Genomic DNA, 21,120 nt, shown 5'->3' on the forward strand with positions numbered 1-21,120 from the left:
TAGCAACATGACAGTGAGCCTGACTAGGAATAAAATAGAAATGGGAACATTATCCAAGTGTTAACACTTAGTGGGGGAAAAAACCCAAACCACCACAAATGCCCTAATTGCTTACAGTTCAGCAGTTCACCTGTATTAGATAACTGGATGTAGGTGATGAGGTCTTTGTTTTGAGCACAGTAAGTCTCTCTAGAAATCATCTTAGCAATTTTTTTAGCTTCAAATGTGAATTTACTGTGCACGCCTGAATTATGTATTTTCACACTAAGGTCTTAAGTTTGAGCTTTGATTCTCTAAAAAATGCAAAGACACCAGAATTTAAAAATAAATAAATTGTGTTTCTTCCAGCATGCTTTCATACAGGTCTGTTGATATCAGAAAAAGTCTTCAACTGGAAGAGCTGCTTGCCAGGGAGCAACTGGAATATACCATAGAAGAGGAGGTGGCCAAACAGACCATACGAATGTGGCTGAAAAAATGCTTAAAGCGAATCAGAGCAGTAAGTCAAGCTAAAGCAGTATCTAAATGGTTGCATAAATTGAACTGCTCAACAGTGCTGGAATCTGTGTCCCTATGCTTCATTTACTTTGGAGTAATGATAATACTTATTTGAAGTGTGTAGCAGTTGCTAACTGAGCAAAAAAATGTTTGTTACAGCTCTACAAAAATAGATCTGTTTATTACAGCTCTACAGTGCTACAAAATTAAGCATCTTTTGAAGGCAAAAACTGCCTTCCTGCGCAAACTTTATCTGTCTTTTCAATACAACAGGAAGGTGCATATGCAGAGACCAAAGTCAAAGGAATAAAGAAAAAAAAAAATTTAATTAGATGGAACTTCATAGGCCTAATCCTTCCTCACATAATGTAATTGTATAATTTCCTTGCCTCTGCTGGCAGATGAGAAACCTGTAGATGATTCTCCAGATGGAGCCTGTATTAAATCATTTGAGTGAGCCATTACAGTTACTGTGTGTGCAGATGAGCAGAGTGTCTACATGGAAAGCAGGCTTATGGACCAAGTCACAACCTGGTTGCATTCATGATCAATTTTTCAGTTACTATGACTCTGACTCCAGGTTTTGACACATATATTTTTTGTTTTTATAAAAAATTACTCCTTGTAATAGGAGATGTTCCATAGTGATCTGTCATTATGGCATCTGTCTTCTGTTTGTAAATTTATACAAATACTTAGCTGGACATTTTGAATATGATGTACATTCCAGCTGAAACATCAGTGTTCAATGATACATAGTTTCATTTTGATTTCATCTCTGTGATAATAATGGCAGTAAATTTAATCTCAGCTCTCAGTTCTGGGTTTGTTCAACTCTGTTGTTCATTTCATTATGATATTGAACTACACTATGTTAAAGTAAATATGCTATTCATTTCACTCTAATAATATGGATCAGTTCATTTCACATTCTATGAACATTTTATAAACTGAATGTAATTATGGAAGTTAAGATATATTTTGAAATTCTCTTGTTATTCTCTAAGTCTCCCTAGAGGGATCATGTGAAAACTACCCAGGAAAGTGAAATCCTTCCTAAGTGCTGTTTATTTTAATTTAAAAGCAAATTAGATTGTAAAATCATAATGGTAGTATGTTTGTTTTTCTATTTGTACTGTAAATCTATACTTAGTCCCAAGGTTTTCACTACTATTTTATTCAGTTTTATTAACAATCTGCTCCAAAGTCCATGAAAAAGATCCTAATTTTTTCATTGCTTTCATGTCATTCCCTATGAATCTATATAATTCCCTGTGAATCTCTACCTGGTTTCTTTTTCTTTGCAAGAACTTTTAACTGATAAATTCAAAACTTCATATGTGTTTAAACTCTAGGTTTAAACCAACAATTAAGCAACATACCTTCCACTTAATGTAGTTCATAAATTTCATCCTCTATTCCCTAAAGGTTAGAAATATGCTGGAATTCACTTTATTTAAATAAAGTGAATCAAAATATTTAAATTTTAAAAATTAAAATATTTATGTTATCTAATACATGGATCTTTATCGATGCACCTGGAATCCACAGCTGGTGATCACTGTTCAGTTAAATATTTGGAATGCTTTAAAAAAAATCAAACATGTTGGTGTGACAGAGCAATGAGAACATTTTTTCATCACATACTGTACCTTGATAGAAACAGCAGCAGTCGTGCAGCATTATCCACAGCCTACGAGAGAGCCAACAGCAGGAGTTGAGCCGATTTCTGAATCCTCCCAGCATTGAGACAACACAGCCAAGTGAAGATATGAATGCTCTTAATCAAGATAACAGTGTACAGCCAGAGGTATGTTATCCAGAAAACTATCAGCTATTCATAGCAAATTCAGAAAACTTCCATGTTTCTTATTTGTTCTTTTTTAAACATCATTTTAACTGGGAAAAAAAATTAAAAATAATACCTTGTTTTACTTCAGTCTTTGCCATCAGATATAAAGACAAGATGCTCTAAGGCAGAAGTTCCCCAACATTAGCTGTCTTGCTATCACCATAAAGGGCAAACTCAGCTGTGCAACTATGGCAGCCCCAGCTTTCATCTCTTGCATGAGCTATGTGCAGGCTTGGGGATGTGAAGCTTTGCAGTTCAGGCATTCTGAAGTGGTGCTTACACTGAGAGAGAGAACACTGGGCATGCTGGGACCTCTGAGCAGCAGTCCTGGACTCTTCCAGGATAGGAAATATAGAAGGCACAACCTAAGGGGTGCTTTCCAAAATGGTCGTAGTAGGCTGAGAATAATTTCATACCCGTCAATAGGATGAATGGCATTGAGAGCCCGCAGGACCTTTTTCCTTTTGTCTGTTAGTAGTAGTTTTCTGGGGTATTAAAGCGCAGAAAGCATGCTGCCCTAACCAATGGCAATATGTTTTGTTGGTATTCATTGATAAAGCTTAAAAAATAATAGAAAGGTATCCCTTCCTAGGGTTACCTAGGGAGCTATGACTGAGATTCTTTTTTTCTTGTTCAGACAAGTAGCCAGCAGCAGCTCCTTAGCCCAACACTTTCTGACAGAGGTGGCTATAGACAAGACACTGGAGATGCTGGGAAACCTCAGCGGAAATTTGGACAATGGCGCTTGCCATCAGGTAAGTGAAAAAGGTTTATCAGTAAAGTCCCCACATGCATAATTGCTGTTGTGCAATAACAAGGCCAAGAAAGGATTCATGATTCACAATTCTCCCTCCTGTCTGCTGCTTGCACCCACATCAGGGCTTTCCTGTCCTCATGCCTGTTGGAATAAAGCAGTTTCATCCTTTCTTCACAATTCAGAAAGTTTGGAAGATGGGCTCAAGCATTGCTCTGTGCAAGTGGTTACATTTTTTACTTTTTCATACATTTGCTCAGGACCTTTTGCATCAGTCAGTCCTATTCTGAACCAGAGTGCTGCCCTCAAAGGCTGCCACTGTTCAGACCTTAATCATATCTAAGTGGAAGCAGGAGAGTTGACTACCACTGACCCTATTTTTGTTGCCAGTGTACTTGTCCAAGAAACAGGATAGTTTAATAGAAAGCTTTCAATACATGATTTCCATTTAAATATCACTGAGCAACAAATATCAACATTTTGTTGGAAAAGAGAGAAAAAGTGAGAGGAAGCATGTTAAGGAGGAGTCATACTACTGTAGTCAACTGCATAGGTTTTTCAAGTGAGAAATCTTGAAAGAATTAATAGCCCAGGGTTTCCTTTCTTAGCACTGATCTGTGTCAGTTTTGAACATTCCTCACTGGATGGTCCCAAAAAAGAGGGTCATTTCCATGTACAATACAGCTGAGAGATAAGTAGTCTGCCTCCAGTCCAGCAAAGACTGGTATTTAAGATCATGAATAGCATAATTAAGATCAGTTGTGGGGTTATATATATTTATCAGTTGGGGGGTTTATATATTTAGACATGTGGTTTAGTGCCATACCAGCAACTTGTACTGGTTTCAACCCCTAGGTCATTGTAAAGTATCACTTTCTAGATATAGCTGCCAATCCTAAAAGCACCTCCCCACCCCCACCCCCTTCCTCACATTTACTTACTTTCACTGTTTTGCCAGCAGGTTAGCTCATGTAAGTACTGCCTAAGTCATTTAGGTTGCAATTAGCTGGATAAGAAGAGATCTTTTGCACCAGGTATCCCAACAGAAGGAAATGAGGCACTGCTTAGTTAAACTGTTCTGCCAGCAGATTAGTGGAAGCAGTGTGAACATCTGGAGCTGGGAAAACAAACGGACAAACAAATTAGAACAAAGCTCTACCCTTTCTGCACTAAGTCAGTTTAAAGGTGCCCTAGTCTAGCTAGTTTTCTATACCTGAATTCTAAGCAAAAATGTTCAAGAAGCAGATCTACTCTAATACATAACTTTCTGAACTTTCTGTTTAATTTCCTAGCCCCCAAACCAATAAGCCATTCAGTGTCTTCAGTCAACCTCCGTTTTGGTGGACGTTCAACTATGAAATCTGTTGCATGCAAAATGAATCCCATGTCCGATGCTGCTTCCTGTGGATCAGAAGTCAAGAAATGGTGGACAAGACAATTAACTGTGGAGAGTGATGAGAGTGGAGAGGACCTTCTTGATATCTGAGAAGCATTTAAGTCATACCACAATCTAATTTTTTATGTTTAGAATTAAAGATACTGTGATGTATGATTTCTTTAAAATGTAATAAATTTTCTCTTATGCTTATCCTCCTGCCATATGAAGTGTAGCCCACACTTCTGTGTTAGAATTGACTTCTGTAGGTACTAACTGTACTCTAAGAAACTTGCATACTATAGCAGTACTAACAAAGCCAGAAAGACTATAATGCCTTTAGCAGACAGGTCATTGAAAGGTTTCATGTGTTCTGTAAAACTATAGTGAAAATTTGATATACACACCCCTGTGTTTTCCTTCAACCTTTACCCTACTTTAAAGTGGCAACACTTTACAATACAGGGGTAATGTATTTCTTGTCGTGTTTTCCTTACTTAGTAATATTTCTTTAGAAAAATTTTATTATTCACAAATGACCTGAAGAGGTCAGCACTGACTTCATGTTCAAGGGAAGTATTTTTACTAAGTACAGATACTGAATTACAATTCTAAGCTTTCACTGGACCTTTTTTTTAATTATGAAAGATACAGGATTACTCATTTCAAAATTAGAAGGTGAAGGATTGGCTTTTAAAATGTAAATATCTTCGAGGTTTGGTTGATTACATAAAGAGCTTGATTTTCATAGAGAAAATGGGGGGTGGGGAGGAAAAAATACATTAAAAACTGTGCATTTAAGCATCCAGCAGAAGACTTTCACATGAAAAACATGGTTTTATGCTTCATTTCAGCATATACTGGTTACATATATGTGTGGTGTCATTATTCTTCTTTTAATTGGGTCCCATTTTTCTTGTGTACTCCTAAGGTTTTCTTGCCTGTGATAAAAATTAGCATGTTGGGGATTCTAATTACAAAATAGTATTGTGTGTATTTAAAAATACTTTCAGTTTTGCTTGCATAGGTAGAATTTTACTTACCCATGTTACTGCTCATGCTGCAGTTCTGTAAAGGTAAGTCATGGCACTGTGCTGTGACTAAGTACCTTTGTCCCTTTTATCCCAGCACATCATATTTGACATGTTAGCCTTCACTTGTTTTATGAGCCACCAATAGCACTACATTATTGCCAGTGAAAAAGCAGCTATCGCTTTCATAAAAGCTTTTCCAGTGAAAGGCCAATGCTATACAGATATGGAGGTGGAGAAGGAGAGCCACAAAACACAATTGTGTTTGCTAGTTTCAGAATCTAAGGCTGTCAAAAAATGTGGGGTAAAATTGTGCCCTTCCCTCAGGGAAGAACTAAGAGGCTGCAGATTTTGTTGCTTGGCCCCTGACTAGGTTTTATAGCATAGCTGGGACCTTTCTGTTACCATTGTTTCCTATGGAAATGATAGTTTGCTCTAACATGGCCTGATGTGAGATCTTGTAAGAGGCTCACGATTTATTTACATCACTACTTCAAAAATATATCCTTTCAAAAGCAGACAAAAGCCAGTGTTTTGCATTTTTTTTCTGGCCAAGTTATTAATCTAAAGTGGCCAGAATACAAGAGTGAAAACACAAAGATGCCTTCACCAAAAATGAAAAATTAGTTTTGACTCTGAAATACAGCTTTCTTGGCATCTGTTAATGTTTTTTCCCAGTGTATGGTTGAACATTGTTTAGATTTTTTTTTTCCTAAAATAATTATATTGAACTCATCTGTATTTTGTGGGGGGTTTATGTGTTTTGGGATATATTTAAGTTTAAATCTAGTCAACTGTAACTCTATAGTAAAAGAATATGTGCATTCTCTTGTTTACTAGATCATGAACCATCAACAAAACTTCATATGCAAATCCATTACTTTGTTCTGTTTTGTGCTTGTTTAAGTTGAGCTTTTGTATATATAACAAAAATATAAATATTTGATTTATAAAAGAGAGTATCTTTGACAGCTCAATAATACATTGAACTGCAGATCAATCTTGCTGCAAGCCTTCTTTTTAAAAAATCTGGCAAACATTTTTTCCTTGCCTTACAGTACACTGTCAATAAAAGTGAGTTGCTTTAAGCAGTATTCCTCCCTCTGGTTTTCATTGTAACTGCATTGGCTGTATGTGGCTTATCCATGATAATGCTGCATTGTAACAATCTCTGTGGTTTGTACAGGATTATGTAGAGGTGCTTTCAACCTCTTGCAATTGAGGGTCTTTGGTTTTTTCACTCCAGCTACTGACCTCATCAGTACTGCCACAAGGGGTCACAGTCAAAAGATGGCACTAAATAGGACTGTTCATTATTTATTTTTATTTAACCCATTATTTCTTTGCTTCAGAGCCTGGATGTGAGTGTGTGGGTGTATGTGTGTGTGTGTGTGTGTGTGTGCGTGTGCACACCATTTTACTTCTGCAGACACAGGAAGTGGAATGAAGTTACAAAGATATGAAAATAATATATACACAGGCACACCTGGCACAGCACTGCCAACATAACTAAAGAGGGTCCTACTCTGTAGCGGAGAAACCAATGCATATTTGCACATGAAGGTGAAAAGCAGAGAAGAGAATTGAAGAATGACTGGATTTCAAAGAGATTGCACCGACAATGGAGAGACACAAAGAGGAAACAGTGTGTCAGGAAGTCAGAGAGTCCAGACAGCCTTAGAGAAAAGCCTTAGGAATAGATCCTAAGCAAAGGTAAACAAAAAATTGCTCAGGGAATATTACTACCTGCAGAGTCACCCTATACAAATGAAAAAAGGAAGTTGTTTTGGCTTCTTTTCATCCACTAAGAAATATCTGTTTCATAGGAAGCAAGTTATAAAAGTGTTGGACAAAACGTATAGTGCATATTGTCACTGCTGAAATAAAAACCTGCTTGTGGGAAGTCTAAGAACACACAGCAAAGATGTATGTCAATATCATTCCAAAGTCAGGTCAGATTTCAGACAAACACTTTTTTAATGAAGAAACTAATAACCTGAAACCATCTCCTTTTGGGAGACATCCAACTGAATTAAGAACTGAAAACATAAAGTATGCGTTTACAACCTGAAAATATCATCTTTGTTTTTAACTAATGTGGAGCAATCAGGCTTAAACATCTTCAAAATAACATTCAGTATTGTCTGTATTCAAAGACCAGTATCAGCTTCTGAGAAGACAAAGAAGATTAAATGCCAAGAGCAAGTGAATAACCTTGTGAGAATAATCTATTTTGTTCTCTTCTGTTATTCACAACATGCCCATGCAGATTACAGTGTCCATGAATAACTGAAGTTTGCACTGTTGTAAGAGTAAATTTGGAGGACCAGCAAGCAACCTCCCATCCAAAATGCCCATTCCTTCTGCAATACTTCCACAACCGAAAACAAACACTGGCCTGAGTTGTCAATCAGAATTTCCAATAGGATTATCTCAGTCTCCCTGAATCTGGCTCTGAGAGGCTGAATTCATTCCTGCTATTGAAGGCAATTTAGTCACACCACAGATGAACTTGCCACAATGCATAGGCTGATGCTGGGAAGTTGGCTGCCCTGGTTTGTTCAATTGCTCTGAAACACAAAGGGAGCCTCACTAGAATTCAATTAACCTTCCTCTTCATCCCAAGGGCGCTGGTGTCAGACCCCATTAGCAGCTGTTGCCCATTGTTCTCAACGAAGAACCTCTAAGTATGAAGTTATTAACCCATTAATGAGCTAAGTGTATGGGCAGTGGCACTTTATCCCCCTTCCACAGGTTCCTGTCTCAGATGCTTATTCCAGTACCCTTACTGGTTTCATACTTTTACCTGACTTGCATATCTGCCCTGAGGAATTTGGGTGAATTACCTGAGCACCTACAAAAGTGTGCTTCATACAAGGGTGTCTTACTGGAAACACAAGAAATGTCTTTAGTACATCTAGAAAAGGAAAAAGAAAACCCCAAACACTATCCATCAACCTGAAGAGCTGCTGACATTAGCCTTTTCTTCTTTCTGAATTCGGGCATCAAGCAAAAGTGGCACAAGCCTCCAGTGTCTCAGTGGGAGTTACTTTCAGGAAAAGTTTTGCTGAGGTTGGAAGCAAACTGATTTATACCAGCAGATATCAGTGAGTCCTAGAGACTTGGGCAGTCAGGTTCTGATTGGGTCTTCCACATGTTGGAAGTCACTCTGGTGGAAATGCTGTTGGTAAGTACATCTTCCCCCAAAGGTAAAGGAAGAGAATTGGCCATTGAGTTCATTGGCAGAGAAGCTGGATGTTACATCCTCTCTCATACCCTGTTTTCTGGTTTCCTTTTATGTTTTGCTGTCCAATTTCATGTAGGGTGGACAAAGTCTAAGCGTATTCTCCATTTTCAGCATGTCCTCCCAAGAAATGAGGGATTCAACAGTTAGGATTTCACTATAATGTATATGATGCCAGTTTATAAAGGTAGTAAGTATTGCTTTTTTGTCTCAGCACTTATTCTATAGAACTACGTGTTCTACAGATGAAGTCATATCTCCTCTCAGATTGTCTAAATTCACACTACCTGGGGAATCTGTTCACTGCACATTTAAAAACAGAGAGAAATAAAAGTGAAAAATAAAAAAGAAAAAAAAAGAAAAAGAAAAAAAGAGAAAAAGAGAAAAAGAAAAAAAAAAAACAAAAACAAAGTCGTTACCTGGGCATTGGGTTTTAGTTTTGGGGGGGGGGTTCCCTTTTTTATTTTAGAGGCTATTTAAAAATAAATAAATCTCTGTTTCTGTGAAAAGTCAAGTTTCTAGGTTGTTCTGACCAATCTAAGAAAACAAAGAAAGTTTTACTTTTTTCTTAATGTCTCTGTTTTTCAAATGCACTTATGTTGAAATTAAGGACTTTCACATTTTGTCTCTACTTTTAATTTTTAAATCTCATCAAAACCTATTTCCTGTATTTGACTAAAAATTACTAGTATTTTTGTTATGAAAAACTGATTTTCCTCATCATTTTTTATCATGCATAAAAATTCACTCAATTTTTCTTTAAGTCCCCCAGGAAAAGGTTCATCTGGCTGAAAACTGGTCATGACCCAGGAATATGAGCTTCCATCCCAGAAAGCAAACGGTATCCTGGGCTGCACTAAATGCCGTGTGACCAGCAGGTAGAAGGAGGGGATTCTGCCCCTCCACTCTGCTCTGGTGAGATCCCACCTGGAGTGCTGTGTCCAGCACTGGGGTCCCTGACATAAACAAGACATGGATCTGTTGAAGCAAATCCAGACGAGGGCCATGAAGATGATCAGAGGGCTGGAAAACCTCTCCTATGAAGACAGCTGGGGCTGTTCAGCCTGAAGAAGAGAAGATGTTGCATCCCGGAGTTTGGGTAAGACTCAGGGGAGACTTTATAGCACCTTCCAGTACCTAAAGGATGATGATAAGTAAGGCAGAGAGAGATATTTTATCAAGGCCTGTAGTGACAAGACAAGGGTTAATGGTCTTAAACTGAAAGTGGGTAGATTTAAATTAGGTATTAGCAAGAAATTATTCATTTTGAGGTGGTAAGGAATTGGAAAACATTAGCCCAAGAAGTTGTGGATTCCCCATCCCTGAGTGCTCAAGGCCAGGTTGGATCAGGCTTTCAGCAACTTGGTCTAGTGGAAGGTGTCTGCCTATAACAGGAGGCTTGAACTAGATCATCTTTTAAGACCCTTCCAAGTCAAATCACTTCTCAGTTCCTTCTCAGCTGCCTGCCAAGTCCTCCAGTGCGACCAGACACTTGGTGGTGAGTTTTAAAGTGCTTATAAGCACTACTGGCCCTGGTCACCCAGCTGTTGGAGACAACCACTTCCTTCTCAAAGCTGGTAGATGCAGCTGTGCCTCTGTCCTCCATGACAAAACTCTGCTTTTTCACTGTACCCACAGTGGAGAGGAGTTAAAACTCTAAAAATCTCATCAGTGGCTGAGAAGATGCAGGTCCCCTCAGACTGCTCTACGAAGGGAGGGTGACCTCTGTCCCCATGGTGCTTGGGCAGCCAAGAGCAGTCAAGAGACACTGAAAGGCTTGCCTAAGCTTTCTTGCCAACACTTTCAGATCAGTGGTACTAGGTCTATCATTTATCCACTCCCATACTGCAGACAATCCTGAGGGTGTGATCCAGTAACAGGTTTGGCTGCTGTGATTAAGAAGGTGTCAAATGCAGTTGTTCATAGCTGGCTCCAGCTCTTCCACCAGAAAGTACAATGCTTGGAACTTGACCAGTCTACTCTTCCCCCAGTTGCCTCTTCTGACCTGTGTAAAATGCCCCAGACTGAAAATCTAGGCATTAAAACCTTCTTGCGCTGGCCTACAGATGTATTTCAACTTCATATGCATTCAATTCAGTGTGTATCTGTAAGGGATTATCTACGTGAGGAAGTTGCACCAGCTTAAATTTAACCTGCTATTGCAAATTGATTTCTCTAAATCACTTTGAATACCTGTGGAAATGCTTATTTCAGTTTAAAGATTTTTTATATTGATCTATGTTTAAACCCAAATAACCTCGCTTTTATTCTAATGGCAAGAGTGCTCCCACAGGTCTACACGTCAGCCCTCTTAAGACCCACACCTTTAATTATGTGGTGCTAAGTCTTTTGTGTAGAGGAGGCCCTTCTTATGGTCCCGGGCAGCAGCTGAGATGATAACTAGAAGCTGTCTTAGGAGCAGCTGTCTCCCTGCTGCCTGAGCATCCATGAAACCCAGTGCCAGGGCAGCCCTGGCTCTGCCACGTAACACTCCAACTGATTTGCCACAAGATTGATTTGCTGGGCATTTTGGGGCAATTTACACCAAGAACCACCCATGAGGAGTCATTTCAAATGAGTCTGTATTGGGTATGACTCCCTCCACTTCGTGCAGTCCTTGGAAGGGGGTGTGAGCAGCTCTTTAACCCCCAATATTTCTACAAGCCTTCCGGCCATGGCACAGTGCATGCAGGACATCCTCAGTTGCGCGCTGTGGCTGCTGAGATACATTCCTTACCTTATCCCAGGTGACTGAGCTGAACAAAGCACACATCTGTACACTAACAGTCGACTTGGGCTCAGATTGCTTTCACCAAACCCTTTCTTTTTTCAAGTAAATCAGTGCTTTTCATCAGGAGAAGGTTTTTTGTACAATCTCTAAGACCTATTTTCTGAGCTAATCTAACTACAGCATTTTAATCTAATATCATCCCCCATCTAACATTATATTCCCCTGGAGATGGACAGTCAGAGTTGCCAAAAACAGACCATCTCAACAATTTCTGATAGCTGAGCCTTCTACCAAGGTATCACAGAACTATAACAAATGTAAACTTTTTTAACACTAGAGGGCTGGCGTTACTTTACACTGGTCTCTGCACACATTCACACAAGATAAAGTAGCTCGATCCCCATTGTGGTAGTGGTTTAATATTGGTTTAATTATTTTGGTTTGTAGAGTGTTTAGACACTGCAGTGACAAGATATTTCCACCATCATTATATAACAAGGGACCTTTCATTGACCTTATAGGACTTCTAGAAAAGCTGCTTGATTTTGTTTGTGGAAGCATGACTTTTTCAGAAACTAATGACATTTGAATTCCCACTTGTATATGATTTGCACAGAAGTTGTAATAGATTGAGTTAGCAACAGCATTCCATTTTCTGTATCTCCAGTGACTATGATATTTGCATGTCAAATGGAATGCAGTTGAAATTTGCATATCAATTCTCAGGAAAATTCAGGAGTGAGACCATTTTCAAAATCCAGATACTAAAGCTGAAGAAACAAATAGCTAAGGATGCCAAAAGCCTTATGTCACAAAATAAACATGTTTCACTTCTTGGACACAGAAATTCTGCTCAATAATTTGAACAGTGATGCCTGTTTGTCATGATGCCTGCTTTTTGTTTCTGGATTTTCTCTGCCTGGCTGCAAGTATTCACATATGTTCATTTACAAGCTGTGGTTAGATGAGAAATACCATAACAGATTATATTTGTTGATGGATAGTTAATCATTTTGAGAAATATTTGAAAGTACAGCTTGCTTTCTGTGCTTTGTCAATAAAACAGGGAGTACTTGGGGTAATTTTTTCATAACAATTTTTACAGTAAGAGGAAAAGAGGGGAAGAAAAGCACAGAATGGTGCACAATATCCACTAAAAGCAGCAGGAAGTTTCCCTGCACCTGCAGTCAGCCCGTGGTGTCCCTCCTAATGGACAGATGCAATGGACTTTGAACTAATGTGGTTCATTTCCACTTCAGATGCCCACATGTATGCAGCTCCCAGCTTGTCCAGTTGTGGTTCACCCACATTCAGTTACATGCCCACATCTTCACTTCAAATTACATTCTGAGCTTCCTCCTCAAGGGTTCATCTAACATGAACCACAACACTTTCTGCTATATCAAAACATTTCCCAGGTAAACTCTCAACAAGAGATTAGTCAGCTTGAACTGTGCATGAATTTAATTTGAAAACTCCACTGCAGATCTGCATCTGGAAATTGCTGCCAGTGCACTGCAAAGTGGTGCCCAGGAAGCAGCCCATAACCTGTGAGCACACAGGGCACTGCTATCTTCCAGGAGGGCAGGTTTGTTCTTATGATTGTCTTTTGCATTTGGCCTCACATTTAAACACTGCCTGCATTACTCAGGTTTTGTGTGCTGGGGAAGCAACGAGAGAGAGATTTTTCTTCCCTGTGTGTAGTGGGATACCTATCAATAGGAAATGTAATCTGGAGCCAAATCAGTGTAAAAAACTTCTATTGTTTCTTTCCATTTCCAACATTTAGTTGTGAAGGAGGAGCTGAGGGTCAGCCCGTGTGGAGGAATTGCTGGAAATTTCCGTGATCATTCTGTTGATAAATGCATGCAGGCTGCAGCAAAGTTAGAGTTGTGCAGTGGTGAGAGGATTGAAGCAGCAAAGCCACAGAGGAAAGATGAAGGACGGAAAGGTCATAGAATCATAGAATGGTTTAGGTTGAAAGGAACCTTAAAAATCATCTAGTTCCAATGTCACCAGATATGGGCAGGGACACCTTCCACCAGATAAGGTTGCTCAAAGCCCCATCACACCTGGCCTTTAACACGTCCAGGGATGAGGCATCCACAGTGTGTCTGGGCAACCTGTTCCCATGCATCACTTTCCTCAACCCACAAAGAAGAGGATGAGGAGGGTCTGGATGTTTTATTTCCTGAGTGTGTCTACTTGAGAAAGCACTGCAATGGCTGCAAGTCCTAAAGCTGTGCAATGGACAGAAGTAAAGGTAGAATGTAAGATGTGTAAAATAATTTTTCAGGAAATCTTTATAGAACTTTCCTGCAGATTTTAGTTTTCTTTCCATCTTTAGAAGTGAGTAGGCAGGGCCTTGCAGGAGCCTGCTGTTCCTTTGTCATTGCTAACTGGTAGTTAGCTGGCATGGGGTTGGTCCTTAAGGTCCAGGGATGTCACAGTGGCGAGGGGTGCAGCTGTGACAGGGATACCCAGCTCAAGGGTCACTGTGGTAGCCAGTGGGCTTTAGGGCTTATTTGCAAAGGACGTGGGACCATACTGGGACCAGAGTCACACATGGTAGTAAGGGCGAGTTCACACATCAGCAGTGCAAGGCTGGGTAATCAGGGACAAACATTGCCTCAGATGTGTCTCCAGTAACTTCTGTTTAAAATCATAGGGAATAGCTCAGGAAGACAGGGCATGCCACTGTTTATCACAGTGCTGTCCCCAAAGCTAAGGTGTGGAAATAAGAAGGAAACATATGTTCTGCAGGCAGGAGAAAAGCAACCTGCAAAGCTGCATTGTCTCTGTGCCGAGTCAGAGCTTTAATTGGCACAAAAATTTTCTTCACTAACACCTGCAAGTGAGTGCATAATACACTGCAAAATTAATAGAGGGAGAATTAATTCCTTAGAGCACAAAGGGAAAACATTTTCGCTTGTAGATGATGGTGTATTAGGTATCTCAGGCTGCTAGAAAGCCAAAGGCACTACTGGAACCAAGAACCAGAACTGTGACACCCTGCTTTATTTCAGGTATGAGCCTCTTCAATAAAAGTGCTCTCCCTCAAACAAAGGAAGCTGGCTGAAGTTGCACAAGCTTGACGGCATAGAGATTAGTCAGGTGAGAAGGAGTGATATACAAGAACCACTGAAAATGAGTCTGGGATATGTTGAGATAGTGGAAAAGATGAGGTTGGTCTCTGTTGAAGCTTTTTTTCCTACAGAGCAATGGGTGAAAATTTTGAAAGCAAAAGCAGCAATTCTCCAATATGACAATCTTCTAATTGAAGGTGCTTTCTGCTGTCTCTTATATGCGTCATACATGTTTCCTCCCTTGTTTTCCACAGTGAGGTGAAACAAGAATCATAGACTTATAGAATCATAGAATGGTTTGGTTTGGAAGGAACACGGGCAGGAACATCTTTCATTAGGCCAGGTTGCTCAAAGTCCATCAAAGTACCCTTGAACACTTCCAGGGATGGGGCATCCACAACTGCTCTGGGTAACCTGTTCCAGTGCTACATCACCGAATTCCTTCCAGATTTCTAATCTAAACCTACTCTCTTTCAGTTTAAGGCCATCACCTTCAGTCAAGCCACGTGGCCTTCTCCTTAACACCTTCACAAAGAAGGCTGTTCTGTTCCTGGAAAACTGTATCAGTAAACCATAGGGAAGTGTATACAAGTTTTACCTCTTTTTCCTGAAACTTGCACAATTACAGCTTACCAGTAGTAAAGGTTTCCAGGAAGGCCCTTGGAAAGGCTTGTGTTTCATATTTCTTCCTTTATTTCTTTTTTTCTTCAATTGTCATCTCACCCCAAGGAACAGCATTATGTAGCAGAGCACCTGTGCCCAGGGTGTGTTGGAGGCTGGCCTGGGTCTCGGCACACAGTCATCCACTGGCCCGGGAGTGGATGAGTGGCAGCTCCACCTTCTGCAGGAGGGTGACACACAGGAGGTCTGCCCCAGGGACTGGGCCTTGGAGCCCTTTTCAGGAGGCATCTGGACTCTGCCCAGCTCCAGCTGGTGCAGAATTACTCAGGACCTAATTACAACAACCTGGTGACAGCCCAGTGAGAGGAGTTCCTCATTAAACTTGATGGTCTGGATGCCACGGCTGGCACAGCAAACTCTTAAATGGTTATTGCTGGGAACAGCGAGTGCATACCAGAGGAAAGATCACTCTATAAATGTGCTGTTTCTTACATTCCTTCTCCAAGCATCTGTCATTGCTTTCTGCCAAAGACAGGATATTGGATCTTTAGATTGGCTCAGTGAAGCCAATCTTCTGGTTTTATGGTTAGGTCTCTAAGAGCAACTACAAGAAAAACTTTAAATACTTGAGTGGAAAAAAAATCCTTCAATTATATTTGTGCCTTTTTTTGGTCTTCTGAAGTAGTAAGCAATACAAGGGAGATGCAAGAGTATTGATCAGAACCATCCTACTACCAGTATTTGCTTTCTATTTCCATGATATTATAGTAATATTTCATAAAACTGTAATTAATATATATTGAAATACCACATAAAGTAGAAGACAAGACTTTCCTGGTACAGTTTGTTGTACTACTATGGTGAACAATAGTTCTCGTGTTGTGTGGCACATTGTGGAAAAGCTTTTTCCCTTCTTACTGAGAGGAGACAGAAAAAAGACTAAGTCTAACCAGCAGAAATCTCTGATCTACAAGTAAAACAAAAGGCCTAAAATGACTGCACAGTTCCCAGGGACATTTGACAGGATCTACTCAGGGACTGGATGTATGGCCTCCTGATATCAGAAATGTGCTTTTTCGTCCCTTTCTTCACCTTGCTTTGCGAGTCTTGTAAGCCAGCTGCCATGAAGCTGGTTGGGTGATTTAGGATACCAATGGTTCATCATTTTCCAAACAGAGGGGCAGTAACAAGTTTCTCCTTGCATTTGTTTGTGCTATGAAGGTCTCAAATGTTTCTGCAGAGAGACTTAGATCGGTTGGATGGATGGGCAGAGTCCAACAGCATGAAGTTTATTAAGTCTAAGTGCCGAGTTCTACATTTTGGCCACAAAAATCCCCTACAACATTACAAGCTGGGGACGGTGTGGCTGGACAGTGTTCAGGTGGAAAGGGACCTGAAGGAGCTGGTCAGCAGCCGGTTGAATATGAGCCAACACTGTGCTTTGGTGGCCAAAAAAGCCAATGGCATCCTGGCCTGCATTAGGAATTGTGCATTAGGAATTGTGTGACCAGCAGGAGCAGGGAAGTCATTCTTCCCCTGTACTTGGTGCTGGTGAGACCACATCTATGTGTACTGTGTCCAGTTCTGGGCCCCTCAGTTTAGGAAGGATGTTGAGATGCTTGAGTGCATCCAGAGGAGGGCAACAAGGTTGGTGAGAGGCTTGGAACACAAGCCCTATGAAGAATGTTTGAAGGAGCTGGGGTTGTTTAGCCTGGAGAAGAGGAGATTTAGAGGTGACCTTATTGCTCTCTACAACTTCCTGAAGACAGGTGGGGGTTGGTCTCTTCCACCGGGCAGCAACTGACAGAACAAGAGGACACAGTCTCCGGCTACGTCAGGGAAGGTACAGATTGGATATTAGGAAGAAATTTTTCACTGAAAGAATAATAAAGTACTGGAATTGTCTTCTCAGGATCATCATCTCTGGATGTGTTTAAAAAAAGACTGCACATGGCACTTGGTGCTATAGTCTAGTTGAGGTGACAGGGCATAGGTTGGACTTGATGATCTTAGAGGTCTCTTCCAACCTCATTATTCTGTGATTCTGTGATTCTTGTCCACTAGCTAAAACACCTCTGGCCAAGCTACCACCAACACAAATGGGTCCTTCCTTATCTTTTCCAAATACCTTCATACCTGATGTGTCCTGTGGCTTTAGTGCGCTCGCCTGAGGCAGCCTGTCATTGATTGCATCCTCTTGGGCATGATGCCTCCCTGAAGCAGCAAACTCTGTGATCTCAGTGAAAATATGGCTGTGGTTTCTCTGGCAGGAGTAGTAAACCTTTGCTACATTGACCTGTTATTAGCATTTCATTCCTAGTGTCACAAAAAATAAAAATTGACCCAAAATTACTCCAGCAGTTTTAAATCGCTACTCTTCTCCTATGATTCTCTTGTTAGTAACAACAGACAAAACAAGGCAGCATAGAAGCAGACTTTAGTTTCTTTTTTATTTTGCTGTTTCCTACTGATGAGGGGCACTGCAGGACATGTAAACATAAATGCAATATGAGCTACTAAACATGAAAGCCCTGGCCACTGTTCTTTTGCTGAGATAAGTGATGAAAGAGCCCAGTTAAAACAAACCTTAGAATAGATTTGCTTTAAAATTACTCTGCGTTTGCAAAGTCAAGCTTTTCAGGCTCCAAATAATAATTATTTTAGCATCTACTTGTTTTCAGAGAAAGCTCTCTTTGCCAAGAATGGTACTTTCTTCTATATATATCTGGGAGACACACAAAAGCAATGCTTTTTATCTGACAGTTTCTGCTAAGCTCGGGTCTCCTTGATGCTCTAAAATGCATAGAAAGGGGAAATCTTTCCCCAAAGGACTTTAAGGTCCAAAATTGTTAAATTCCTGTGGAGAAAAACCTGGGGCCACACCACTGTGGATGTGGAGAGCCTCGACACCAGCAGGAATGGAGCATTTTTTTAAATACTGTTGCAGAGGTGTCTAGCCCGTGGGACACAGCTTTCAGGTGTCCAGGCACTGGAGGAAGCACCTGCAAGAACCACTGGCACAAGGCAGTGCTGCAGATCTCACATGCCATAAACAAGGTTCCCAGTGATACCCATGCCCTGCTCACATGTGCCAGACTCTAAAGCTTCTTCAGCTACTTCCCAGCAGCCCACAGCCTGTTGCCTCTCCAGGAACTGGGTTCTGTGATACTGCCTGCTTAGGAGAACTTTCCCAAATCCCTGAGCAGAAGTGCTCCTGCCCTGTCAAAATGTTAGGTAATGCTCATAGCCCTGCTACTGCCTTGCTCCTGTCTGCTTCAAAGGAAGGCTTACTGTGCATACCGTCAACTAAAAATGTCTTTTACCAAAATGAGCTTCTTTTGAAGCACTGGTAGACATCTCAGCACTCATCCCTGGACAGTAGAAAGTGCCTATGAAAAGCTATGGAAAAGTTTTCACTTACAGAAGTCTGAAGGTACCTGTGGTTGTGTAGTGGCTGAAGATTGTCCCTTTGCAGTCTGCAGTTTATGGGGTAAACATGACACAACTCATCTGGGTGGTGTTCTCAACTTACCAGACAATGCCACTGCTGAGTGGCAGACTTACCCAGGTGCTTCCTACTCCACAAACCTCTGCCACTAGGGCTCTTCCTCCTTCTATGTCCTCTCATACACAGAAATATCTGGGATCTTTGGCACAGCCCCATGTTCAAAGCTCAGTTTGGATATTGACTCTCTCAACAGCAGCCAAATACAATGTGGCCTTCTCTTTTAAGCAACAGACCAAGGGCAGACCCTCATAGAATCATAGAATGGTCTGGATTGGAAGGGGACCCTAGATGTCATCTAGTTCCAATCCCACCATCACAGGATCCCATATGGAAGTATAATATCATTGTGTGAGACCAGCATGGGCCCCACCTGACATGCCAAATATGCATAAACAACATGAATCATCTTGAAAGAAGTTTGTCTCTGATATGTGGCTACCTGAAACATGACAGTTTAATCAGCTTCTGAACTCCAGAGAAAAACTGCCTTGCATCTATGCATAAGTTCTGTCCTATTACTAGCTAGATTTCCAGCTCAAGCGGTCTATTCCTCAAAGACACAGCCCTGGCACTACATCATCTGCTGAACTAACCTGAAATCTCAGGAATCCAACTTCAGCAGGAATACTTCCTAATTTTGCCATATGCTTTTAAATAAAACTACTTCTCATCCAGCTGACTTACCCTGCTCAAGCTGAGAAATAACTCACATACATAAATGTCTTTCCATAGTTCATTCTTTTTTATCTCAGTTCACATCCACACACAATTATTTGCATCTACATTTTAAAAGCAGAACTTAGAGTACAAAGGTTACTAAGTTCCAAAACCTCCTATCCCAGGGCAGTCTTATAAAGTCCCTTACTACCAACAGCATCTTGCTGCTTGTTTTCATTATGCTGGCACGTAAGTTTATTCAAAGACCCCTGAAGAACTGGAGATTTGTTGCACTCATAAATTTCCCAGGATGTCTGCCAGAGCCATAACATGCTCCCAACTATCTGAAAGTCATCAGTGAACTCTGAGAAGGCAATATTTTAAAACTAAACCTAACAGTGAATGTTTGCACTTTATATAAATATAGTAAAAATATATAAATACTCAGATTAGTTTCTTGATGCGGTTTGAAAAGGTGATGAAAATTATGGAAACTATTTTCTCCATCTCAGGTAGAACAAGCTGATTCACTAGCCTTAGGTAAGAAAATGTTGCTTGTTAGGCAAACAGTCAAAACTGGATGCTATATGCAGAAATTGAGGACACTTAAAAACCAGAAATGAATTGAGTATGAATAGGGCATGTCTGTAAGGGCACCTCCAGGCTTATGGCAATTTAGGAGGAGCAGTAGCAGTTCCAGGACTTCTCTAGGAGTGGCAAAAAGAAATTGTCTTAACTTTGATATCTTACACAAAATTTTGGAGATACCTAGTCAGGGTAATATCCCTAGCCTATGGGCAATAAAACAGAGCATAGCATCAACACTGTTTGTGCCAGGGAAGTATTTGATTATTTGTTTTTGCCATGCATGAAAAAGATATGTTTTTCCTCATTTGCGAACCGATGAAGATCCTGAGAAGAGAGAGCTGGTGCCCTGCCTGCATGGGAGTTTTGTTGATCATCTGTAGAATCTTGAAGCTGAAAACTTCTCAAGTGACCGTGGTTGGAAGAAGAGGACACAGCAATGAGGAGCAGGTTGTGTTCTGAGAGAGAGGCTGCTACTTCCCAATCAGAATATAAATGAGCATAACCAGTTCACAGATACAAAGCCACAAATTACTTCTTCACTTAGTGCATGAGCTATCAAAGAGGCTCCCCTGGGACACCACATAGACACTGGCAAAGTGTTCCATGCTGAGTTAAGCGCTCTTGCATGCAAACTGAAGCAATAATCTGTTCTTCTTTTTGTTTAATAAAATCTATGCTAGTGTAGCTAGATAACCAGATGAAGATTTAACTTTCTTCGGAAGAGTTTCTCTCTTCCCTTGGAAGTCATCTTGCATCAGGTGTGGGAGATAGATAACGGCCAAGGAAAATTTGGCTTCTTCTCTCAAGTGAAGCTAACTGTGTCCCACTGCATGTAAAATCCTGTGTAACAATGCATTTATTGGTTTTCATCCAGAAATATTTCCTACTGTTGCTAGCATTCCCCCCCAGCTGAGAGTCTGGCTTCCATGCAGCTATCATACCAAGCTGTTCCTCCAGCCTTGATGAATTCCTTGAAAAATGGATTTAGGATGCCCACAAGTCTGCCTGGCTGTTGGAGCTTCCTACCAGGCCTCCAGTGCTGCAGCCTGTGAAATAGCTGTTATTCAGACTAATGAACATTGCTTGTGCAAGCACTGGTGGGTAAAAAGTGGCCATGAATAAATTTAGGATGGAAATTAAACATATATTTCTAAGCCTCAGAAAAAGGATGGTTC

The 21,120-nt window shown here is 40.5% G+C and overlaps 1 protein-coding gene across 6 annotated transcripts in view; it reads left to right on the forward strand.

Moving 5' to 3' along the window:
• Nucleotides 1-6,604, forward strand: part of NALCN (sodium leak channel, non-selective) — a 229,626-nt gene extending 223,022 nt beyond the window's left edge. For all 6 annotated transcript variants that reach the window (XM_053970810.1, XM_053970811.1, XM_053970812.1 and 3 more), the window contains 4 exons: nt 349-499; nt 2,159-2,308; nt 2,988-3,105; nt 4,397-6,604. In XM_053970810.1, coding sequence (XP_053826785.1) covers nt 349-499; nt 2,159-2,308; nt 2,988-3,105; nt 4,397-4,590 — 613 coding nt within the window. In that variant the 3' untranslated portion in view covers nt 4,591-6,604. The remainder of the gene's footprint in view (nt 1-348; nt 500-2,158; nt 2,309-2,987; nt 3,106-4,396) is intronic.
• Nucleotides 6,605-21,120: the final 14,516 nt, after the last annotated feature.

The sequence above is a fragment of the Vidua macroura genome, chromosome 2 (assembly GCF_024509145.1).
Source record: "Vidua macroura isolate BioBank_ID:100142 chromosome 2, ASM2450914v1, whole genome shotgun sequence".
Lineage (NCBI taxonomy): Eukaryota > Metazoa > Chordata > Aves > Passeriformes > Viduidae > Vidua > Vidua macroura.